Genomic DNA, 26,693 nt, shown 5'->3' on the forward strand with positions numbered 1-26,693 from the left:
GGCAAGGCAAAGACTTACCGTAATCTTGGTGGGCTGCGTCCACCACCCTCTGCAGCCTCGTGCATTCACGAAATTTGGAAATGCTGTACCAGTAACTAAACTAATACGGCACCATTTTGAGACACCTTTCGTATCCTATAAAGGACATGAAAAACGATACGTAAAGTGCAAATGTGATTATGCTTTAGCAGCTTGCTTCAAATTAGGTTTCTACATTAGAGGAAGATTGAATAGCTTATGGCATAGGAGTATAAGCCAGTGTAATTGGCCTGCACTTTAAGCCAGGTTTCCAAGGCAATTTGCCAACACATTGCATGGAACAGTATACCGTGCTTAACGTCAGAGTATAGTACAGGACACAATCTTCTGATTTAGATTTGAGATAATGGGAGATTATAAAGAGGACTCCAATAGGTGAATGTTCTGTGTTCATCACATTTACAGCCTGACTGTAAAATGTTTTTCTGATTATGACACTTTAAAACAAAAACATAGCAGCCAGTTGTAAAGAGTTCAGAATGTTGGCAGTCTTTTGCAAAAGAACTATTTCCACTGCGACTTTTTAACAGACGTGGATAGGCATATGGATATGCAATGAATGGAGTGATATGGATTAGTCTTTACAGATACAGCACGGAAACGAGCCCTTCGGCCCACCGAGTCCGCGCCGTCCAACTTACACTATCCTACACACTAAGGACAATTTACAATTTTCACAAATCCAATTAACCTACAAACCTGTACATCTTTGGAGTGTGGGAGGAAACCAGAGCACCCGGAGGTGGTGGCGGCAGAAGGTCTGGCCTGGAACCGGCGCAAGCTGAGGAGGCAAACTCTGTGCAGATGGCACTCTGCACAGATAGAACTCTCCACGTACAAACCCGGATCTCTGGCACTGTATGGTAGCAGCTCTACCACTGCGCTACTGTGCCCCTGATTATGTTCAGATAGATAAGCGATGGTCTTAGCATCATGTTTGACATACGCATTGTGGGCCAAAGGACATTCTGTTTTGTGTTGTTCTGTTCCATGTTCTAATGCTACCCCTTTGAAAGATGGCACTTTATTGACCTGCATGCCTGTGGGAAGAAATTGGTTATGTGTGAAGTTCAATTTCACTTGGACTAGAGAGGGGCGGAGTTCATTGAAACCACAAACTCGCTGCTCTTTGTAGTGACTGATGTGCGTGGAGATTCTGTGGGAAAGCTTGGTTGGAATGAAATGTCCTCTTTGGCTTTTGACAATGATTTAAGTTTAGTTTATTGTCTCATGTTCCGAGTGAAATGCTTTTGTTGCGTGCAAACTAGTCAGTGGAAAAACTATACATGGTTACAATCGATCCATCCACAGTCTTCAGGTACATGATAAATGTTTAGTGCAAGGTAAGGTATGATTAAAGTTGGTCTGAGGGTCTCCACCAAGATAGATAGTAGCTCAGGACCACCATCTGGTTATGGTGGTAGGATGGTTCAGTTGCCTGATATCAGCTGGGAAGAAACTATTCCTGAATTTGACTGACAGTCATAATGACAATTATTTATTAACTGAAAGAATGACCAAGAAATATGTGTTGCACACTGAATTATTACTCTTAAATAAATATTTCCATTTACCATTCGAGAGTCAGTGTCACACAGCACAGAAACAGGGACAGTCGGGGGTTCTGCCTGAGTCGACTGTGTGCCCCTCTTCCGGGCCTATGTCCGTGCCCGCGTGACCCTGGAGAGGGAACATGCGGTGTCCATGGGGACTCAGGAGGCCTTCCATTGATGCTGGTGGCCACAGGGAGTCGACTGCATCATGGATAATGATCATGACATTGTAATTTGCTGATTGATTAATGTTTTCAAACAGTCGGGCAGTTTTTCCAGTATTTTGTAGCTGATTATTTGAATAAAAGTTCCTTGTTAATGGGGGGGAAAAAAAGCTCAGAAACAGGCCATTCAGCTCAACGATTCCATGCTGACCATCACCACCCATTTATTCTCATCCCATTTTATTCACCACCTTATTCGCCATCAATTAACCCATCCCCCCCCCCCTCCGCCCACCCTCCTCCCCACAGATTCTACCACTCAGTCACATACTATAAACCATATGATTTGACTTGTAAGTGAAGAATGATCAGAGAGCAAAAGGTTTTCAGCAATTGTGTGTTGCAGTCACAGCATCTATAGCAAAAGGAATGATAGGCTTGCACTGGGGCAGGTCTGGAGTAGATTCACATGGAGGTTACTTGGGATGAAGGGTTTCTGATATTAGGCAGGGCTGCCAACATTGGGTGAGAGTTGGGAGTGAGAAATTGCGAGAGACCAAGCCCGAGGGAGCGTAGCCAGGGTCGGCCTTAGGAGGTGCGGGGCCCAATTGGGAAAACATTTTCATTGAAATATAAATAAATAATTATAAATGAGTCATGTGGCGTGAGTAATATGACAATTCGGGGGAGAGTTCCTTTTCACAACGTGTGGGGAGTCTAGCCAGGGGTAAAGTTGTGGGGACGGCAGGAGCGTTGAGAAGGATGGGGTCGGGTTCATGCCAGTAACACTCTCCGCTGCCGCGGCACTCCGGGCGCGGAGCTACCGCATTGTGGCCGGGGAGAGAAGCAGCTCGCCTATGAAAGGCCTCCATCACCGGACAGCGGAACCGACTGCCATCTTAGCGCATTCTGCCGGCCCGCTCATCTCTGGCAGTGCTCCCCATCTGAACAGTGAGGGGACTAGCTCAAGAGCAAAGATCATAGAGCGGAGCGGGTCAGCGGGTGATGGATAACATCACAGTGGGCGGTGGAGCTTATTCCTGTGTCAGCACGAACAAGGGATCAATTGAGGTTACTCGCACCGCCATATGGAGTAAGCTCCACCGCCCGCTTGCCTGTTATCCATCGCCCGCTGACCAGCTCTTGAGCTGGATGATCTTCAGCCGACCCCCTCCTCAACGCTCCTGCCCTCCCCGCAACTTTACTCCTGGACAGACTACCCACACGCTCTGAAAGGAACTTTCCCCCCCCCAGCAACGCTGTCCTTTTACAGCCGCTTCCCACTTTACAGCCGCTTCCCGTCAGCTGCTAGCAATGAGGGATAGACTTGGCTATCCCTCAGTACAGCAACATTGTTTTTGATGTTGCTGTACTGAGGGATAACAAAGTCTATCTTTCTTGGCTAACAACATAACCTTCAGCCTCCAAGATCTTATAGAAACTTACAAAATTCTTAAGGGGTTGGACAGGCTAGATGCAGGAAGATTGTTCCCGATGTTACGGAAGTCCAGGACAAGGGGTCACAGCTTAATGATAAAGGGGAAATCCTTTAAAACCGAGATGAGAAGAACTTTTTTCACACAGAGAGTGGTGAATCTCTGGAACTCTCTGCCACAGAGGGTAGTTGAGGCCAGTTCATTGGCTATATTTAAGAGGGCGTTAGATGTGGCCCTTGTGGCTAAGGGGATCAGAGGGTATGGAGAGAAGGCAGGTACGGGATACTGAGTTGGATGATCAGCCATGGTCATATTGAATGGCGGTGCAGGCTCGAAGGGCCAAATGGCCTACTCCTGCACCTAATTTCTATGTTTCTGTTTCTCTAAGATGCAGGTACATTTTCTAGCAATGTTACAACATTTTGAGATTTTTAAAATCAAGCTGCAATTTATCCCATCAGATAAAGCATAAAAAGAAGTTTAATTTGACACCTAATTCACTTTCATATCACATTCATTCAATGTGATCATGGCTGATCATCCACAATCAGTACCCCTTTCCTGCCTTCTCCCCATATCCCCTGACTCCGCTATTTTTAAGAGCCCTATCTAGCTCTCTCTTGAAAGCATCTGGAGAACCTGCCTCCACCGCCCTCTGAGGCAGAGAATTCTGCACTCACCACTCTCTGTGAGAAAAAGTGTTTCCTCATTCCCGTTCAAAATGGCTGACTCCTTATTCTTAAACTGTGGCCCCTGGTTCTGGACTCCCTCAACATCGGGAACATATTTCCTGCCTCCAGTGTGTCCAAGCCCTTAACAATCTTACATGTTTCAATGAGAATCCCTCTCATCCTTCTGTACAAGCCCAGCTGCTCCATACTCTCAGCATATGACAGTCCCACCATCCCGGGAATGAGTAAAATATACTAAGGATGTAAAAATTTGATACTTTTTAACACATAGTCATACCGTAGTAGCTCGTGAGTTTACCGTAGTAGGGCCTGGTGTCCTATATCACTATTGTATGTTCATGATGGAAATAAGAATACTCAGTATATTCATTACCTTTGAATTGTAGTTTGATGTAACTGCAGAAGGATCATTGGTTCCTATATAATTTTCCTCATTGTTATAAAGAGTCTGTTGATCCATATCAGCGCTAACGGCAGGTAATTGCATTAAAGGTATTGTCGTGAAGATTTTTCAACGTGTGAAAAATAATCCATCATGAGTAAAATATACTCAGGATGTAAAAATTTGATACCCCCACCCCCAACACCTAGTCATACCGTAATAGCTCGTTTTACCATTAGGACCATTTGTCAATATATCACTCAGCTGCTGTATGTTCCTTCCTGGAAATCTCTGTATAAATATCTCTGTCCCTATCTGCCAATTCCCACCTTGAAATTTTTTTTTAATATTTTATTTTATTAGAAGTAAGCACAGTATATGGCACCAAAGTGCCCTAATATATTTTTCATAATACATTTTATGTACAACGTTTCTTTTTTTTTCCATTCGGAGTTACATTGAAAAAGACCAGAGAATAAAAAAAAAGAGGTTAGAATCGAGTAAGGATAGAGAAAATTGAAAAACCTATCAGAGAGCTAAGAAAAAACGAGTAAATTGAAAGCGTATTGTTTTAACCGAGGAGAGAGAAAGTTAGTGAAAAGAAAAGGAGATCATTATTTATAGTCTTGACCAACCCTCGTCCATGTCCTGTAAAAAAACGTAGCAAATTATTTTTTACAATTGTGTATTGCACAAAGCATTTGATTCCAAAAAAAACGGAAAATTAAATGGAGACCAACTATGAAAATCAGATGAATTGGTCTGATTTATCCAGATTCATTTTATTGTCATTGTTGAATTGTAGTTTGATGTAGCATCCTCACAAGAAGAACATTAGTTTTATTTGAATTTAAAAAAATGTACCATCCGGGGGGAGTCGGTTGATCCATTGGCCAACAAACAGTTGTGATGTTTGCATAAAATGTATTATTGTCTAAGAAGCTGTTCCTCGGTGTCGGAATGAGAATCTGTCTCAGTACTCGGATTTAGGCAAGTCCCAAGCTATAGATAGCTTCCTTGGCGATGCCCCCCCCCCCCGCCGACAGATCTTCTTTTGAACCATTGTACCATTTGACCAATAGCAATTTACTCAGCTGCTGTAACGTTTCCGGTCCTATCAAAATCTCTGTGTATAACATCTCTGTCCCTATAAGGATGCCTCGATTCCCACTTTGAAATAAAATACAAATTTCGACTTCTTCAGTCTCCTCAGCAGAAGATTGCTATATAAATGCAAAGATATGGTATTTAATCCTAGTCATCCCCCCCCCTCCTCTTACCACCACACTAGAAACACGTTAACTTGAAGCGTTTCCATGGGGGAGTGCGTTCGATACGGACTTCCTGAAAATCAATAGCTATGGTCTTCGAGTTAGGGCAGGTTGTTGTCAGCGCACGAGATGCTAAGATTGGAACACCTGTCAGATCGTTGTTGCTGAAGAGGCCAATCATCCTAAATCTGCATACTTGTATGGTGTTTTAACATGAGGATTTTTCATAGGTGAAGAGGGAGTAAAGTTGTATTTTACTACGCCCTGAGGAACACCGGTGTGCAGGGTAGCAGTTAACACATCGTTTGTTACCCACAGCGTCTGTTGTTATCCATGTTTGCAGAGGGAAAAAAAATGCCCGTATGGCAAATGTTATTTTGATTTTGTTGAATCTTTATTTAACAAAGCGCAATTTGTATTTCCTGTTGTCAAGGTGGGAAATACGGAAATTAATTAACGTTGGGGCATCCCAATTCATGCATGAAAATCAAACTTATAATCAAACACGACCCATGTTGACACCTGGGTCTCACTGCACACCTGGTACTACTCCTGACCCTGACTCCAGTTGCATACCTTCTCTCATTCCTGACCCTGAGTCCAGCCTTACACCTGCCCCCTCCCCCTGTTCTACCCTGAGCATTAGCTGCTTACCTGCTTAGGTCCCAGTGCTGAACGCTCCCAGCTTTGACTGCACACCTAGTACTATTCCAGACCTTGACTCTGGATGCACACTTGGCCTTGTTCCTAGCCCCTCTGCACTGACAATATATCTGGCCCTCACATAAAGCCCCATATCTGACCTCCTGGACTTAACCTATTATGTTATCTAATGCAGTAATCTTTTATGGGGCACTTCACAGACCAAATTATCTATAACTAAATTTGCTACATCCATTGGCTTCCTTGTTATCTAACATGCTAGTTGCTTTGTCAAAGAAGTCATCAATTGGTTGAACACAATTTATCATCCATAAAATTATACTCACTCAGCTGTGTAAGTATTCTGTTACCATTTTTCAGTTTCCTAACAAACTGTCCTGAAGTCATTTTCACCCCCAATATTTTCAGTATTTTGCTGTATTCCTCTCAGCTGGGACGTTTCCGAAATGCAAAGTCCAATAACTATATATTTAAGCAATATTATTCTATTAAATGTGATCTTGAGAGTACATAATATTTTCTGTGGTATTCATAACACAACAATGATAAAAAAAAAGATCTTTGTTTTGATTGCATCTACCAACATGCAGAAATTATTATATTACAGTTAATATGTACCGAGGGCAAATTTTTGTTCCAATGCTCCCCATTCCCAATTACTTTTACATTGAAGTGATTGAAATCCAAGTGAAGATTAAATGGCATCATAAAAGTCAAACCTCCGGAATGGATGATATTCATTATGTGGTTGGTTGGGGTCAGTATCAGTACAATTATTATATTAAACTTTGAATCTTCAGATGTCCTGGTTCACGCTAAAACTAAAGACAAATGATAATCTCCTCACACATTCCCCTGCAAGCATCTGTGTCACTCCCCTTCTTTGAACATGCTCTTAAATATCGCATCTGAATCAGTTTCCATCTGATTACACTCCTTGAGGATGTTAATCTACGAGTTCAATTAATAAAACAACGAGATTGGGGACATTTCTATTCAACCTGTCAAAGGCATTTTGTTAGAAATAGTCAGTGAGGTAAACAAACATAATAGTTGAGTGGAAAATGACAATAGTGCTACCTATCCAATATTTAACTGAAGGAAGTAATGGGTTATCGGGGCTATATGTTGTGATAGACAGCCTGACACCTTGCATGTCATTTCAATATTACACTTATCCCATCCCCCTGGATATTCCAGATTAATAAATTAAGGTTTTGTCAACTAATTACAAATCAGGCTAATTACAAATGAATAACATTAGCCAACTCTGAAACATGAAGCGCTGAGCATTGGGATCCAGACATCATGGACAACTGGCCTCAGTTCCCTGCTCACATCTGGCAGTGTTCTCCATCTGAACCAGGGACCGCAGAGCGTTTTTTGAAAGTGAGGAGGCTGAGCGATCACTGATCACTGGCTTTGGGGGTACCCGGTGAGGGAGTGGAGCAACCGAGTGGGGAGAGAGTGTGGAAGGGAGGTGTCCCCCCTCCCAAGGTAGGGACTTTTTGAAATTTGATGTATCAAAATCATGTTTCAGTGCATTGTAAAAGTATGATTTCAATGTTTTTTGTATGAATTATTTTAAGAGGTAATTTTTTAAGGGGTAATTTTTTCCACACATGGTGTTGGGTGTATGGAACAAGCTGCCAGAGGAGGTAGTTGAGGCAGGGACTATCCCAACATTTAAGAAACAGTTAGACTGATACATGGATAGGACAGGTTTGGAGGGATATGGACCAAAAGCAGGTCATGTAGCTGGGAGATGTTGGTGGGTGTGGGCAAGTTGCGCCGAAGGGCCTGTTTTCACATTGTATCACTCTATGTCTACATTATACCTCCACCATGCATGAATGCTTCAAAATCAAGCGATTGAGTTTTATTGCCATATACTCAAGCATAGAAACATAGAAAATTGGTGCAGGAATAGGCCATTTGGCCCTTCGAGCCAGCGCTGCCATTCAATAAGATCATGGCTATTCATTTAAAATCAGTACCTCTTTCCGAGTTTTTCCCCATATCCCTTGATTTCATTAGCTCCAAGAACTAAATATGACCTTCGGAACAGAGACTCTCACGGCAACGGCGCAATGCTTCCGACGCCTCCGACGGCCCGGGACTCTTGCACTGAAGCTGCTCCATGGCTGGAGCTGCAGCGAGCCACTCACCAGCCCCGCAAACACTCACCAGCCCGGTAAACACTCGCCAGCCCCGCAAACGCTTGCCAGCCCTGGCTTCCTGCATCTGTCCCCGCCGCTGGTTCTGCTTCCATCCTTCCCTCAGCCCCGGCTCTCCCAACACCCACGGCCCATGCAGTTTATATGAGTTTTGAAATTATCGTTGATCACAGAATTTCTCAGGACAGAGCGTGAGAAATTTGTGATCAGTGTGAGAGCATGAGAATTTGCCCAAATGCGTTATTCTCATGCTCAAAGCCTGAGAGTTGGCAGCCCTGTATTAGGAAACTTAGGTAGGACTGGTTTGTTTACCTTTCCGTGGAAAAGATTGAGGGGTGACATGATCTGAGGTGTTGGAGATTTGAGAGGTGCAGGTAGAATGGATAGAAACAGCCTCCATAGCAGGCGGCACAGTGAAACAGTGATAGAGTTGCCGCCTTACAGCGCCAGAGTCCCAGGTTCAATGTGACTGTGGGTGCTGTCTGTGCGGAGTTTACATATTGTCCCTGTGACTGCATGGGTTTTTTCCGAATGGACTGGTTTTTCGTCACATTTCAAAGACGTGGTTTTGTAGGTTAATTGGCCTCTGTAAAAATTGCAGTAGGTCTGTACGTTAATTGGCTTCGGTAATTTGTCCGAAGTGTGGAGGTTGCAAAAGTGGGATAACATAGAAGTAGTGTGCGGGTGATCGATAGTCAGAGTGGACTCTGTGGTCCGGAGGGCCGGTTTCCAAGCTATATCTCTGAACTAAACTAGGTAGAGGTGCCTGAAATGTTTACTTGTACCACACTGTATGGGGATATGGGGAAAAGGCAGGAACGGGGTGCAGATTGGGGATGAACACAAAAAAGCTGGAGAAACTCAGCGGGTGCAGCAGCATCTATGGAGCGAAGGAAATAGGCAACGTTTCGGGCCGAAACCCCTCTTCCTGATTGGGGATCATCAGCCATGATCACATTGAATGGCGGTGCTGGGTAGAAGGGCCGAATGGCCTACTCCTGCACCTATTGTCTATTGTACTATAATAAATTTGACTTGACTTGACTGGAGGACATGGGTTTGCAGTCATGGGTGGGGAGAACTAAGGAAGAGTTTTTCTTATCCAGAGAGCTGTTGGAATCTGGAAGTCACTGCCTGAGGGGAGTGCTGGAGATGGAGACTCTCAACGTCTTAACGAGTATCTAGTCGAGCACTTGAATTACAAAGGCATAGGAGACTGAATGTCAAATGCTGGTCAAGGGTGTGGTCACACTACTAGATTTCTAGCCACATTAATCGAGAGATACAAATTCAAATCCCACCATAGCAACTGGCGAAGTTGTAGTCAAGTAATTGAGTACATATGGGTATGTTTGAGAGCGACTCTGTGGCACAGCTTGTAGAGGCTTTGTCTCCCAATGCCCGTGGTCCAGATTCAATCCTGACTTTGATTGCTATCTGAAAATAGACACACCATGGTGTAACTAAACGGGTCAGGCAGCATCTCTGGAGGAAAAAGGACAGGTGATGTTTCAGGTCGGCACCCTCCTTCAGACTGGAGGGTCCCGACCTGAAACATCACCTGTCCTTCTCCTCCAGAGATGCTGCCTGACCGGCTGAGTTACTCCAGCACTTTGTGCCTATCTTTGGTATAAACCAGCATCTGCAGTTCCTTGTTGTTTCTTTCTTGATTACTACCTGTGTGCAGTTTGCATGCCTCCCTGTATCCTTGGGGAGCTCTGGTTTCCTCACACATTCCAAACATGTACGGTAATTGGTCTCCCCAATTTGCCCTGAGAGTGGAGCTCAGCAGTAGAATTTGTGGAAGGGGTTGATAATTGCTCGTTTCTAAGCTTCCCCCCAGTCTAGTTTCAGTAAAAACACTAAATCAAGCACTTGAAACAACTACATTTTATTTTACCAAAAGCGCGTCACAGATCAGATGCTGGTTTATCACAGATGCTGGTTTATACCAAAGATAGGCACAAAGTGCTGGAGTAACTCAGCCGGTCAGGCACTGTACCTATCCCACCGCGGGTTCGATCCTCGTGTCTGCCTGTTCAAGCCCTCTAGGCTTCGCTCAGACAGAGACACTCCAGAATATCACGCAGTCCCGAGCGCTCTTCCAGAAGACCAACGCTGAGCCTCGTGATCGCGGACTTTTATATGTCCCGACACCTTGAGGGGCCGAACCACATGGGGGTGGTCTCTCAATAATGCTGGTCAGCATGGATTCACTGGGCCGAATGGGCTGCTTCTATGCTGTATGATACTGACTCTACAAAGTAAATAATGTGGAATTATTTGTTTTTAAGAGAAATAATTCAGTTGGAACAACTTTCTTGATAGCCACTAGTAATTCTTTAGTTTAGTAAATAAGTGTCAATATGAATGACTGCATGAGATGAATCACCAATGCTTTAATCATCGGAAGCCGTAATAACTATTCTTTTAGATGTGGATCTCCAAGTCAGGGGGAGAAAATAATGAAGAAGCAAGGAACTGTAGATGCTTGTTTACCAAAAATGGCACGGTGGAGGGGGGGAGGGGAGAGAAGATATTTGGGGAGGGAAAGATAAGTCAATTTGTCCACTATAACCGAGTAAGGTATTATCATTGTACAAGTGGCAGAAACAACCAACTGCAATTGCTGGTTAATACCCAAAAGAACCAAAGTGCTGGAGTAACTCAGCAGGTCAGGCAGTATCTCTAGAGAACATGGATAGGTGACGTTTAGGGTCAAGACCCTTCTTCAGACTCTCTGTCTGGAACTGGTCATGGAATGCAGGCGTGTTGATGGCCCTGGCCTGCTGGCAGCTGGGGAAGTGGCAAGGATTGGCAGAGTCAATGGTCGCGGCCCGCGGGCAGCTGGAGTGAGGGTCAGGGTCGGCAGTGCTGGCAGTGGGGCTGCCTGGAAGCAGCCGAGGATGTTGTGAGGGCCGGTGGCGGCGGCAGAAGGTCAGGCCTGGAACCGGCATGAGGTGCATCGGGCAGCCGGGGAGGCGGTGCAATCCGGGGTCAGCACAGGCAGCCATCGGTAGAGCCGTCTGCTATAACTGAAATCCATTGTAATGAGGTCCATTAAAACAAGGGTTTACTGTACTGTAATCACACTCCCATTGGAAACAATTCTTGCAAGGATTGCTTGCAGCTTTCCAAGGTCATATAGTTATTTATGCGTTGCCATGGCTGAACGAGGTAGTAAGCATGGTAATGGCATCTGTGGAACACAACATTCATCTGTGGTCAAAACTCACTGAGGAATGGTGATAGATTTTTTAAATCTAAATGAACCACAGATGCCGTGAAGTGCTTGTCTTCATTACAGGCTGCATTTCAGTAGCAACTTTGAAATGTTCTTTCTCTATGGAAGGTTTGCACACTCGGCCGTTCAGCAGTTTAACTTGCGGGGGAAGAGATGAATGGGATGTTGGATTTTACTTTTGGGTTGCACTGACCTTGTTAACATTAAATTGCACTGGCTTCTGGAGTTAATAAAATACAATTACATTGCAGTTTAAATCTCTTGCCAGAGGGTGTGGTTGTTGAAAGACTAAACTGGCACACGAGCCCATTTCCAATGGAGGAACTTTGACTTGAAACTTCAACATTGCTTCTCTTTCACAGATGCCGCCTGAACAGCCTCCTGCGTTTTTTATTTACCGTGAAGCAGTTGGAATAGATACTGCTTGTAGGAGACTGGAAGTCCAATATTTTATAAGGGCCAGATACATTTTCGTTTGCAGTCATTGGCATTTCTGAAAGTAGCATATTCTAATCTTTCTTAAAACAACACCCCATTGGCACAACGGGTAGAGCTGCTGCCTCACAGAGCCGGTGACCCAGGTTCAATCCTGACCCTGGCTGATGAGTTTAAGAACCAAAAGCAAAAGAGTTTAACACCAAAAGCAATTCCTTTTACCTTGGCTGCATATTCTTGCAAGTAAAGGAATAAGAATCTGAGGGGTAATTTTTCCGCACAAAGTGTAATGGGTATATGTAGCAATGTTACAAAATTTTGAGATTTAAAAAATCAAGTCTGCAATTTATCCCTTCAGATAAAGCATAAAAATAAGTTTAATTTGACACCTAATTCACTTTCATATCTTCAGTATAAAACAAGTTATGGCCATTTTCATACTCGGAAATTAGCATCTTGTTCCCTATTGCTTTTCCATTGACTTAACACTGTGTTCAAGGACAGTCAAAAGCCCATAACTTTCTAAAAAATTAAGAGAACTGAATGAAATTTTCAGTTATTATAGATTGAAGCATTCTGAAACAAATATAAAACATCTTACTTGGATGACCTGAAATTAAAGCATATCAATAGTTAATTACCTAATTGTAGCTAATTACAAAATTGGCCGTTGTGACGGAAACAGTAATAAACACCCAGACTGCCTTGAAAATTCAAAAATGTGATATTCTCAAGATCAGAACTTTAATATTATTGGATTATATGCTGTAAATCCGTAACAGATAGGTAAATAAATTACAATGTCTAGCAATAGACCAAGTCTTTATGGGGAAGATCAGTTGCTAGCTGGTACACTGGCATATCACAATCAATAGCATCATCATACTCCTTAGATTGTAACTAATAAGCAACTCTGTACATCTTGTTTTTCCTCAACTTTTCAAATTTGGCATTGTAAATTACAAGTTTTTGCTCTTCAAACCACGCATGACATGCCTTTCTGCACACTACTTTCCTATTAAGAATGTCCTGGTGAACATCACATTTGGAGTAGTCCAAATTAGGATAATCTCTGCGAATGCTGTCTAAATCAGTCTCTTTTGCTGGGTATTTGGATTAACAATTTTGCATTTCTTCTTCGGAGATATCTGTTTAAAATGTAAAGTGAGAAAAACACTGAACAGCATTAACAGAAACAAGTTATTAGTTGCATTTAGAAAAAAGGTAGACATGATAAAGTTAACAAATAGTAAATACCCAACAAGAAATTCATATTCATTAGTTTCATCAAATCAATTAAATTAATCTAATCAATTAAATTCATCTAAATTCAATTACTAGATCTAATCTATCCATTTCTTAAGAAAAGGATTTTTTTTTAATAGCCTAAGTATCCAAATAAGTAATCCCATTCACACAAGAATTCACAATATAACATGATTTTTAAATCTCACTGTCATGAAATTATATGCGAGATGGAAGGAATTTAATGTTTAATTCCCATAAATTAACCTAGAAACATCCACTCTCAATATAATCAAAATTAATATGTTTTGCACAATACATGTGGCTAAAACTGTTGTGGATATTTAGTATACAAATATTCACTATGGATAGACAATTACACAAAATATAGATGATTTAGATGCTCTTATGACATGATTGTCCAAAAAAATGAGGATTTAAATAATCTTGCGAGTGGGTGTTTCTGGAATGCGATCGATTGGATCGTTGCCCTGAACCCCATATCGGCAGGCAGACACTGCCGGTTCGTATGGGGCCTAAATAACATTTTTGCGTTGTAAAATGAGTTTAAAGCCACCCCAAGAAGCAAGATTATATGTGAAATATACGACTTATCCTTTGTTTTGTCCTGAATTTGCGATCCGTCACGTTGTAGGCGTTGAGGGCGTTCAAAGTCACCTTTTACTTTAATCCAACTATTAAATTGTCCAGCGCTTTTTTTTATTTAAAAAAAACGAGAACGGAAGTCCAATCGATTTTTCTTCATCGACCAGCAGCCCAAGGAAATCCCTCTCCGACAAGCGATACAAACCTGCATTTTAATCCCACCCCCCCTCAAAGGCGCCAAAGTTGTGCACATGGCCAGTGGCAGATCTGCAGCGCCACTGAAGATAGGTTTTGTAACATCGCTAGTATATGGAATAAGCTGCCGGAGGAGGTAATTGAGACAGATACTATTGCAATTTTTGAGAAACATTAGCACGGGTACATATGATAGGATTGGTAGATATGGAATAAACGCGGGAAGGTGGCACTGGCGTAGCTGTGGATGTTGGTCGGCCTGGGCAAATTAGGCCTAAGGCTCTGTTTTCCCGCTCTATGAATCTATGGCTGCTGTATGTGCACTATTTGTATGTTCTCCCTGTGACCACATGCATTCCTCTGGATACTCTGGTTTCCTCCCACGTCCCAACATGTTAATTGGCCTCGGTACATCACCTGCTAGTGTGTAGGGAATGGATGCGAGAGTGGGATAAAAAAGAACTGGAGTGAACGGGTGATCGATGGTCAGCATGGACTCGGTAGGCTGTAGGACCTGTTTCCTTGCAGTATTTTTCAATCAATTAATAAAACAACGAAGACACTAAGATTAAGAGTCGAAACGATGAACTGCAGATGCTGGTTTACAAAAAAATTACACAAAGTGCTGGAGTAACTCAGCGGGTCAGGCATCATCTCTGCAGAACATGGATAGGTGACATTTTGGTTTGGGACCCTTCTTCAGACTAAGATTAAACCTGGAGTACAAACATCCATGTTGACGTCCGGGAAATTGCTGCACTCCGTGCTATTGTCTTTTAGAACAGACCCACGAGTCATGTTCATGTGATAGGAGCAGAATTAGGTCATTCAGCCCATCAAGGCTACTCTGCCATTCGATCATGGCTGATATAACTCTTGACATCTTTACTAATCAAGAATCTGTCAATCCCTGCTTTAAAAATATCCACTGACTTGGCCTCCACAGCTATCTGTGGAATTGGCTTTAGTCAGAGGGTAGTTCATCTGTGGAACTCATTGCCACAGAGAGCAGTGGAGGCCAAGTCAGTGGATATTTTTAAGGCAGAGACAGACAAATTCTTGATTAGAACGGGTGTCAAGGGTTATCGGGAGAAGGCAGGAAACTGGCGACCTTTGCACTGGTTGGACACCTCCACTGTTGTCTCTGCTCCGGATGCCACCCTGAGTGTGAATGACAGACTACCCTGGGGTCACACCGGCTCCTGCACCACATCACAATTATCTTCACTGAGTGGGCCGGTCTATATGTCAATAACGATCATGTACTGATATCGTTCTTCATGCAACAAGGATTAGATCAGCCATGATTGAATGGTGGAGTAGACTCGATGGGCCGAATGGCCTAATTCTACTCCTATAACTTGTGAAATGAATTCCACAGATTCACCACCCTCTAACGGAAGAAATTCCTCCTCACCTCCTTCCTAAAGGTATGATACCCTTTTATTCTGAGGCTGCACACTGATCCTAAACTCCCCCACTAATGGAAACATACTCTCCACGTTCACTCTATGCAAGCCTTTCATTATCCAGTAAGTTTCAATGAGGTCCCCCCCCTCATCCTACCAAGTCCTATCAAGACACATAAACATGTCTCTTCCAATATCTTACCAAATTATACAGCATTTATGTTGACTTTGCTTGCAAACATTGAGTTAGTGATTTTATAATTTCTATTCCTTGTTCTGCTGGAGAGTATTGACCTCTTGTCTGAGCTTCCAACTGATGTTAGCACTCTGGAATTTTAAGTGATGGATGTAGTTTTAGGTGAAATTGTTGACCCATGTGGTCTGCATTAATGATACTCAAAAGGATTGAAGTGAGATTGTTCTGGAGATGTTATTATAATGGGTCATGAGTTATCATGCATAAAGTAGCAAGTTAAAAATGGTGCTTGGCAACTATTATAAGCAAAATAAAAACATTAAATGTGGACACAAGGAACTGCTGATGCTGGAATCTTGTAGAGAGCACAAAGTGCTGGAGTAACTCAGCAAGACAAGCAGCATCTCTGGAGAACATGGGCAGGTGATGTTTTGGGTCGGATCCCTTCTTCAGAGCTGATTAGTCATCTGACTACATAATAGCAACTGTATGGAGTGCAATTTAATGTTTCGACATTTGAGGATGGTGTATTTAAACTAGAACTAGTGCAGCTATCTGATTTCTGAATTCAAGTAATTTCCATATTGTTCTGGCCTCCCTATCTTTCAATCTGAAGAATAGTTCTTCCATTTACTCCAACGGTACTGTCTGACCCACTGAGATTGTGTTCTTTGCCGGAAAGTAAAGTCGTGCTGGCTTCCAATAATTTTGGATTAAGTATGTGAAATTTTTAATGGAATGCTTTTCTGTTTAAAACATGACTGCTTACCTCTGGGTTTCTTTTCACAGGTGAGACTTTAACGGTGCTGGAATGAGGCGACCTTTGCACTGGTTGGACACCTCCACTGTTGTCTCTGCTCCGGATGCCACCCTGAGTGTGAACGACAGACTACCCTGGGGTCACACCGGCTCCTGCACCACATTGCAATTATCTTCACCGAGTGGGCCGGTCTATATGTCAATAACGATCATGTACTGATATCGTTCTTCATGCAACAAGGACGGACTGGAAAGGGCTTGCATAAATTTGTGGTGGTAGTTGATGGATGCAATTGAAGCTTTAAACCTTGAAGGCGGCAAGGGAGGGCAACAGGTCATGCCTTCCAGTGGACATACCAAATCCATGTTACTCCTTGTCGCCAGTGAGGGTTGCAAGTCTAATAATATACCAAATGGCATTGGGAAAGGCCAGAAGAATCCAAAGGAATTTGTCCAGATCTCTGTCCCAGACTCAAGCCATAAATTTCCACTGGAGTGGTGGAAAACAGGCATTGCCTTTGTTTATGCGCTTTTCAACTTGATTATGACCAGTGTGATGATCACTGTGGTACACGAGAGAGTCCCTCCCAAGGAAACAAACCCTCCCCTACCCGACACTTTCTTTGACTACGTGGACCGGGTCGAATGGGCTTTCAAGATTTCGGAAGTCAATGGCTTGATCCTGGTTGGTCTGTGGACAATTCAATGGTTACTTCTCCGCTACCGGTGAGTGACGTGTCATGTAGTCAAATAATACTGTTAATAATACTCCCCTTACCATGGAGCGGCACACTGGCGCAGCGATAGAGTTGCTGCCTCACAGCGCCAAAGACCCAGGTTTGATCTTGACTATGGATGCTATCTGTAAATAAATTATGTACATTCTCCCTTTGACCACATGGGTCTTCTCTGGGTGGTCCGGTTTCCTTCCACATTCCAAAGACGTGCAGGTTTGTAGGTTAATTGTCTTCTGTAAATTGTCCTTGAGGAGGTATAGGATAGAACCTGTTTACAGGTGATCATTGGTCGGCATGGTGTTGAAGGGCGAAGGGCTTGTTTCCATGCTGTATCTCTAAATTAAACATAGAATTCTTCATGATACTAGATCAAATGTATGCGTACCCCTTGTATTCCCTCTCCCTGCATCCTGCTGAAGCCCTGGTCGTTTCACTGTTTGTATCCCTTAATGGAGGGACCGCCTCTTCCACAGCCAACAATGGACCATTGTGGGCTCCACCTTTCTTGAGTCTTTGGTGCCAACTGTAATTTGTTCTGTACCTTTTCATACCTCTAGTTTCCTTCTCCCCTGACTCAGTCTGAAGAAGGATCTTGACCCAAAATGTCACCTATACCATTTCTCCAGAGATGATGCCTGACCCACTGAGTTACTCCAGCAAGTTGTGTCTATTGTCAGGGTTCAATGGTACTTTATTGTCGCATGTACACAGTGTACACATGTACAGTGAATTTCCTTTTTTGCATAGTTCAGTAAAAATCTTTCTACACGTAAACACTATCATACTTCGGGACATAAAGACTATTTCACATCTCAATCACTGGCGGGTTTGGATGTTAATTGGCCTCTGTATATTGTCCTGAGTGGATGCGAAAGTGAGATAACTAAGAACTAGTGTGAACGGGTTATTGATGGTCAGCCTGGACTTGGTGAATCCCTTTTTTTATTTTTAGTTTGTTAAAAAGTTTTGTTCTGGAGGCCTTTTAGTCTTTTTATGTGGGGGATTGGGGGGGGGAAGGGGAAAACTGTTTTTTCCAGTCCCTACCTGGGCGAGGATGCGTCCTTCCTCCGAGCCGCATCTTCGCCCCCTCCTCGCGGTCTACCACCTGGATTGGCGCGGCCTTTCCTGTCGGAGACTGGCCAGAGCTTCGAGCTGCAGCTTCAGCGCTGAGGTACCATCGCGGATTGAGGAGATGCCTTACCCGGGTCGCCATGTTGGAGCTCCGGAGTGCTGGGCCTGCCGACTTCAACATCATGGATCTGAGGTCTGCGGAGCTTCCAGCCGCGGCAGCGCTGACTTTATCATCATGGAGCCTGGGATCTTTCGCCAGGGTCGCCAGTGTTGGAGCTCCGCCCAGTGCGGCCTGTAGACTTCGGGAGCCGTGGTCCCCGGGAGGAAACAGCCGTTTCGGAACTCTAAGCCGCTGAGAGTGTTCTTCTGTTCCAATGCCGGAGTTCCATCATCTCGGCGAAGAGGCCTGAAACATAGGGCCGCCGCAGCGGCGACCTCAATAGGCTCCGACCACCGGCGAACATTGTGGAAGTGGACTGACCTTTGCTGCCTTCCCTCACAGTGGGAAATATTGATCCTGCTGTGGGGGGGATGGTTTTTTATGTTTAATACTAAATTCTATAATGTGTTTATTTTATTTGTGTGCTGCAATGGCAACTTAAATTTCATTGCAGCAATTGGTGTATGTGACAATAAATGTCCTTTGTCCTTTGTCCGAAGAGCTTGATTCCATGCTATATCCTTCAATCAATCTTTGTAAATCAGTTCCTCCTGTTTTAATTTTTACAAGTGAATGCTTGATGTTAATAATCCCAGAGGAAAACCCATTTTCTAGTGTTGTTGAAACCATTGATGTTTACACCGAGTGCAGAAAGTCCCTCACATGTTCCACTTTCTAAACTTCCGATATGTACCACGATGTTTTGCAAAGTGAATAAGTAACCTGTCGGCAAGAATTAAAGGATATACTTTGTTGGTTTTGAGCAATTGATAATGAGTAAATATCAGATTGTCCTCACAACAAGTCACGATCAAAGTCCCGGCAGCAAGCCTACAAACATCTACCCCCATGCTGCATGCCTTGATTCCAATTTGCTTTTTCTCTCACCTTTGGCCACCTTTTACTCGCCAGTACTTTGCATGCATTGATTTTAAAATAACACAAAATAAGAGTGTGACTGAGCCACCAGGTCCCTCAAACAAGCTCTTCATTCCACAAGATCAGAACTGATCTGCTACTCGGATACATAGAAAATAGGTGCAGGAGTAGGCCATTCAATCAATCAATCAATCAACCTTTATTGTCATCTTGCAAGCAACAGTTGTACAGTGCAAAATGAAAAGACGTTTCCCAGTGAATAGCGGAGCATCGCACATGAAATTTAAAACATTTCACACATAATAACACTAAAAACAATCCAGTCCCTGATGGAACCGTATAAATAGTTAAAAGCAGGTAAAACACAATATTAAAATACAATAAACCAATCATAAAAATGTCCGGGGCAGCTGATTTGAGTGGCCAGTGCCAGTTATTAAAGTGTCCGTGCCAGCCGCAGAATCAGGTGACTGCGAGTACAGAGTGACTGTTTAGCAGCCTCACAGCCTGTCGTAGGAAGCTGTTTAGCAGTCTTGTAGTCCGGGCTTTGATGCTTCGATATCTCTTGCCTGATGGCAGGAGATCCAGGTGTATGTGGAGGGGGTGCAGTTTGTCCTTAGCAATTCTCTGAGCTTTTTTCAGACAGCGGCTCTGGAACAGTTCTTGTACCGAGGGTAGGGAGACGCCAATGATCCTCTCTGCTCCCCTCACTACCCTCTGCAGAGCCTTCCTGTCCGAGCAGTTGCAGGTGCAGTACCACGTATTTATGCAGTACGTGAGTACAGACTCCACCGTACCCCTGTAGAAAGTCCTGAGGATGTTGGTGGGGAGTGAGGCCTGTTTTAGTTTCCTCAGGAAGTGCAGTCGCTGATGGGCCCGTTTGACGGTCCCAGTGGTGTTCCTGGACCAGGTGAGGCTGTCTGTAATTTGCACACCGAGGAACTTTATGCTCTCCACTCTCTCCACTGCAGTGCCACTGATGTTGAGGGGTGTATGCTTTGGCTGCGCCCTCCTGAAGTCGACAACCATCTCCTTCGTTTTGTCGACATTTAATTCTAGATTATTTTTGCCGCACCAGTCCACTAGTTGTTGTACTTCCTCCCTGTACATTGATTCGTCATCTCCACTGATGAGTCCCACCACTGTAGTGTCATCCGCGAATTTTATGATCTTATTGTCCCTGAATCTGGCAGCACAGTCATGTGTGAGCAATGTGAACAACAGCGGGCTGAGCACACAGCCTTGAGGGGAGCCGGTGCTCAGCGTGATCGAGCCTGAAGTGTTCTTGCCAACACGGACTGACTGCGGTCTCTCTGTCAGAAAGTCCAAGATCCAGTGACACAGGGTGGTGTTGAGGCCCAGCAGAGTTAGTTTCTCCACAAGTCTCTGTGGGATGATGGTGTTAAACGCTGAGCTGAAGTCAATGTACAGGATTCTGGCGTATGTGTTTTTGTTTTCCAGATGCGTGAGTACTGTGTGCAGCGTGGTAGAGATGGCATTCTCTGTAGAGCGGTTGGGGCGATAGGCAAACTGGAGGGGGTCTAACGATGAGGGGAGGCTGTAGTCATTTAGGCAGGCAACCACTGGTTTCTTCGCTATGGGGATTATCGTGGAGGTTTTGAGGCATGTGGGGACAATAGCTTGACTAAGGGAGATGTTAAAGATGTCTGTTAGCATATCTACTAACTCCTCAGCACATTCCTTGAGCACACGTCCTGGGATGTTGTCGGGTCCGACTGCTTTCCACGGGTTGACCTTAGACAGGATTCTCCGTGTGTCCATTGAGTCTATGGTCAGGACTGGCTGGTCGGTTTGTAAGCAGGGGCTGGCTCTCCCCTTGGGTGTGGTGTTTGCTGCATCAAAACGTGCAAAGAAGTTGTTCAGTTCATCTGGGAGAGAGATCTGTAACCGTGTCGGTTACCTGCTGCCTTGCCTTGTACCCCGTCAGTGTTTGGATTCCCTTCCACATCCTCCTGGTGTCTCCTGTGTCACAGAGGTGTTCCTGGATTTTCCCCGCGAAGGCACGTTTCGCTGCCCTGATTCCTTTTTCCAGTGCAGTCCTGGTAGATCGAAGAGCGGCTGTGTTACCGGCTCTGTAGGCTGCATCACGGGCCCTCAGCAGCGAGCGCACCTCTGCTGTCATCCATGGCTTTTCGTTTCCACGTGCAGTGAAGGTTTTCATGATAGTGACATCCTCGGTGCACTTGGCAATGTAGCTGGTTACAGTCTCTGCGTACTCCTCGATGTTGATGAGGTCATTATAGGATGCGGCTGTCCTGAACACATCCCAGTCAGTGTGCAGGAAGCAATCCTGCAGTGCTGAGGCTGTTCCCTCTGGCCAGACCCTGGTGTGTTTTCTCTCCGCTCGGCCCTTGGAGCCAACACCGCCATTCAATGTGGTCATGGCTGATCATCCCCAATCAGTATCCCGTTCCTCAACATCATTTTCCTTACGCCATTCGTACATCCCATGATCTAGTGTACAGTAATCTATCAGACTCTCATCTTCCATCCAATCAACCACTAAGCCTCCATAACCCTCGAAAGGCAAAAATTGCATAGATTCAACCCTGTGAGTGAATAAATGTCACTTTGTTTCAGCCATAGAGTCATACAGCATGGAAACAGGCCCTACTGCCCAACTTGCACAAACCAACCAACATGTCCCATCTACCTGCGTTTGGCCCATGTCCCTATAAACCTATCCAATCCTTGCACCTGTCTAAATGTTTCTTAAATGTACGATAGTACCTGCCTCAACTACCTCCTCCAGCAGTTTGTTCCATGCACCCACCATCCTTTGTGTAAAGAAGTTATCCCTCACTTTCCTATTAAAACTTTCCCCCCTCGTCTTAAATCTTTGTCCTCTGGTTTTCGATTCTCCTACTCTGGGGAAGAGACTCTGCGTTTACCCAATCTATTCCTCTCTTGATTTTATACATCTCTATAAGATCACCCCTCCTCCTCCTGCACTACAGAGATTAAGGTCCTGCTCAACTTCTCCCTATAGCTCAGGCCCTCAAGCCTGGCAACAGCCTTGTAAATCTTTTATGTACCTTTTCCAGCTTGAGAACATGTTTCCTATAACATGGTGGCCAAAACTGAACACACTATTCTAAATGTGGCCTCACCAATGTCTTTTGCCACTGTAACATGACCGCTCAACCTCTATACAGATGCTCCTCGACTTACGATATTTCGACTTTATGATGGTGCAAAAGTGATACACATTCAGCAGCAACCGTACTTTGAATTTTGATCTTTTCCTGGGCTAGCGATATGCGACACGATACTCTTTTGAGATGCCGGGCAACGGCAGCGAGCCGCAGCTCCCAGCCAGCCGCACATTCACGAGTGTAAACAACCGATACTGTACAGTGTACTGTGTTGCCAGTGTGCACAGTGTACTGTGTTGCCAGTGCCTACAGTGTACCTGTGTTTAAGAAGAATTTCAACTGCTGCCTTCTGAACACTGATCAGGTTTCCAGTTTTGAATATCAACTAATCATAGTTGGTCTAATCTGTCCACTTTTAATTGTTCTTGTGTATCGCCCACCAAAGATGCATAAGGACTTCCGTCCTTGATTCTGTTGCTCCTCTTAAAATGAAAAAGCCTAAGCCTAAAGGCTGGCCGTGGCTCAATGATACCACCAGAGCCCTAAGAAGAGAGTGCAGAAAATCAGAACGGAAGTTCAAATCTGATAAGCTTCAAATTTCCTTTGAACTCCTGAAAAATAATCTTGACAAATACCAGGAAGCAGTAAAATCTGCAAGAACTAAATATTTTTCCACCCTTATTTCCAAAAACGTGCAAAATTCCAAGGTCCTTTTTAGCACCATCACCTCTATCATCTGTCCTGCCACCAGCACCAGCCTAACTGGGTCCCCTGCTAAGTGCGAGGAATTTACCACATTTTTCACCAGCAAGGTAAAGAATATAAGAACAAATATTTCCCCTCCCACCCGTGACCTGGCTGTCTCATTGGTCTGCTCTTCAAAATTAGACAGTTTCCAACCCGTTACTCTACCCCCCCCTTGTAATACTGATCACCACCATGAAACCTACCACCTGCCCCCTCGACACTGTCCCATCTGCCCTCCTAAAGGACGTCATTACAACAGCTGGTCCCAGCATCCTCGCCATCTTCAACAGCTCTCTGGCCACTGGCACTGTACCTACCTGCTTCAAGCATGCGGTGGTCCAACCACTCCTGAAAAATCCTAACCTCGACCCCACCTTGCCAAGCATCTACAGACCCATTTCTAAACTGCCTTTCCTCTCAAAAGCCCTTGAAAAGGTAATTTTAAGTTAACATATACCTTACCTTCACCAAAACACTATCCAGGAAACTTTCCAATCAGGTTTCAGGGCTCACCATAGCACAGAGTCTGCCTTGTTGAAGGTACACAATGACCTACTGCTCACCGTTGACTCCGGCGACTATGCTATTCTGCTCCTTCTTGACATCAGTGCAGCATTTGATACTGTTGACCACACCATCCTAATTAACCGTCTCCGGTATGGGGTTGGTATTGATGGCACTGCCCTGAGCTGGTTCATCTCCTACCTCAAAGGTAGGAGTTTCTCGACTAACATAGGCAACTCTTTCTCCTCCCCAGCTAATCTCTGCTGTGGGGTTCCACAAGGTTCCATCCTTGGCCCCATTCTCTTCTCCCTGTATATGCTCCCCTTAGGCCAAGTCATTGAAAGGCACGGCATTTCCTTCCATTGCTACGCAGACGATACCCAACTCTCTTTCCCTGAAGCCCAAAAACCAAACAAATCTGTTTAACCTTACCCACTCCAACTAAACGAGAGTAAGTCTGAGGTCATCCTTCTCGGCCCCTCGGACTCAATCAAAATGATAGCAGGCAGCCTTGGAAGCCTTACCCCACTACTCAAACCTCAGGTCAAAAACCTTGGCGTGATATTTGACTCAGCACTGAAATTTGACAAACAAGTCAATGCCGTGGTAAAAGCTAGCTTCTTTCAGCTTCGGACGATAGCTAAAATAAAACAATTCCTCCACTTTGATGACCTGGAAAAGATCATCCACACATTCATCTCCTCCCGCCTAGATTACTGCAACTCCCTTTACACTGGCATCAGCCAATCTTCCCTGTCCCGCTGCAACTGGTCCAAAACGCCGCAGCGAGACTCCTGACGGGCACCCGAAAAAGGGACCACATCACCCCGATCCTGGCCTCTCTCCACTAGCTCCCTGTGTGGTTCCGTATAAACTTCAAGATCCTCCTCCATGTCTACAAAGCCCTCAATGAGCTTGCCCCCACCTACATAAAAAGTCTTCTCACCCACCACTCCACCTCCAGGCCCTTCAGATCGGCCGACTTGGGGTTGCTGAATATCCCACGGTCTAGGCATAAGCTCAGGGGCGACCGCGCCTTTGCGGTTGCAGCCCCTAGACTGTGGAAGAGCATCCCCTTTCCCATCAGAACTGCCCCCTCCATCGACTCTTTTAAGTCAAGACTAAAGACTTATCTATACTCCCAAACCTTTCCTGACGTCCTCTGAGTGAGGGCTACATGTATATATGTATGTAGTTTGTTTTGTTGTGCTATTCTTATAACAAATGTAAAGCACTTTGGCCAACGAGAGTTGTTTTTTAAATGTGCTATATAAATAAATGTGACTTGACTTGACTCCCCCCCCACTGCATAACGCTACCTCTGTACGGCTCCTCCCACCGTGCCATAGTGTCTGAATATGGTCTCCCTGTGGGATTTCCTGGAACTTTGAGGCTGTGTGGGGAAAGTCTTTGTGCGGCTGGAATTCACCGGGACCCCCAGTTCAAACGCTGCATCCAATCCGTCGCCAGTGAAACACTTCACCAGTCTCTCCAGAGGAGGAGGTGTGAGCGGAAATGGGGAGAGAAGGTGGGAGAGAATGGGATAGAGGGAGAGGGGGATCAAGAGATTGGGGGGGGGGGGGGGGGGGATAGAGAGGAGGGGGTGGGAAGACGAGAAGGAGGAGAGATAAAGGGGAGGTTCCCATTTCTCGGCAGCTGGTACAGAGGTGTGGGGCGCTGTGACCACTCGAGACGGAAGGGACAGTCTCAGTCGGTCCGGGACATGGTGGGGCTGGCAGCACGTGCCCCCATGGGTCAAGGGGTGTCTGTCAGGAGGGGGAGGTCCCCGTACACTGGCCCTCTGATGGCTGGCAGGGACGCGATAACCCTCACTGGACGCTGAGCTGTGGACCAGGGGCTGGGCTGGGCTGGGCCAGGCAGCGAGGGCTAGAGTCTCTGCACTACCAGTAGTCGTGTTTTCTGGGCTACACTGCCCTTGTACACCTGTGGTTGAGTAGATGTGAGTGAGCCCACAGGCACATTTTCGACTTACGATATTTACGATTGGTTTATCGGAATGTAACCCCATCGTATGTTGAGGAGCACCTGGACACAATAGACAATAAACAATAGGTGCAGGAGTAGGCCATTCGGCCCTTCGAGCCAGCACCGCCATTCAATGTGATCATGGCTGATCATCCACAATCAGTACCCCGTTCCTGCCTTCTCCCCATATCCCCTGACTCCGCTATCTTCAAGAGCCCTATCTAGCTCTCTCTTGAAAGTATCCAGAGAACCAGCCTCCACCGCCTTCTGAGGCAGAGAATTCCACAGACTCACAACGCTCTGTGAGAAAAAGTGTTTCCTCATCTCTGTTCTAAATGGCTTACCCCTTATTCTTAAACTGTGGCCCCTGGTTCCGGACTGCCCATGTCCTTCGCCATAGCTTGCATAGAATGCCCTGTGATCAAAAAAGAATTGGTGTAAATGCAAAAATATTCCTTTTAGTACTGCTCACTTCAGCAGTACCACGCCAGTGAACATTTGACTTTGACAAAGCCAATATTTGTTTTTAGTTTAGTGAAACAGCACGGAAATAAGCCCTTCAGCCTACTGAGTCCGCGCCCACCCCCTCACATTAACACTATCCTTTAGTGTTATTAGTGTAATTAACCTACAAACCTGTACGTCTTTGCAAGGAGCGAATTAAAATATACACTCATATAGAGAAAATCGCAATACAGACGTAAAAAAACTAGTTGCTGGAATCTGGAACAACAAATAACCTGTTGGAGGAACTCAGTGGGTCGAGCAGCATCTCGGGAGATGGGGAGGGAGGGGGAAAATCGACAGTGGGCATTTCAGATCTCATCAGGGAGTCTTGTATTCAACTTGTATTTTTGGTGTGCCATCTATTGTCTCAGGGGGTATTGAATTGTTTTACACTGTGAGCTAGTTTAAAGGTAGTCATTATTGTAACGTTAGACATGTTTGTATTGGAGCAGAATTAGGCCATTCGACCCATCAAGTAACCACTGCCATTCAATCATGGCTGATCTATCTTTCTCTCTTA

The 26,693-nt window shown here is 44.8% G+C and overlaps 1 protein-coding gene across 1 annotated transcript in view; it reads left to right on the forward strand.

Moving 5' to 3' along the window:
- sgms2a (sphingomyelin synthase 2a) overlaps window positions 1-26,693 on the forward strand; it is a 117,237-nt gene that overhangs the window by 52,418 nt on the left and 38,126 nt on the right. The window contains exon 2 of the mRNA XM_055641886.1: window positions 16,497-17,192. Coding sequence (XP_055497861.1) covers window positions 16,750-17,192 — 443 coding nt within the window. The 5' untranslated portion in view covers window positions 16,497-16,749. The remainder of the gene's footprint in view (window positions 1-16,496; window positions 17,193-26,693) is intronic.

This window comes from Leucoraja erinacea, chromosome 1, assembly GCF_028641065.1.
Source record: "Leucoraja erinacea ecotype New England chromosome 1, Leri_hhj_1, whole genome shotgun sequence".
Classification (NCBI taxonomy): Eukaryota; Metazoa; Chordata; class Chondrichthyes; order Rajiformes; family Rajidae; genus Leucoraja; species Leucoraja erinaceus.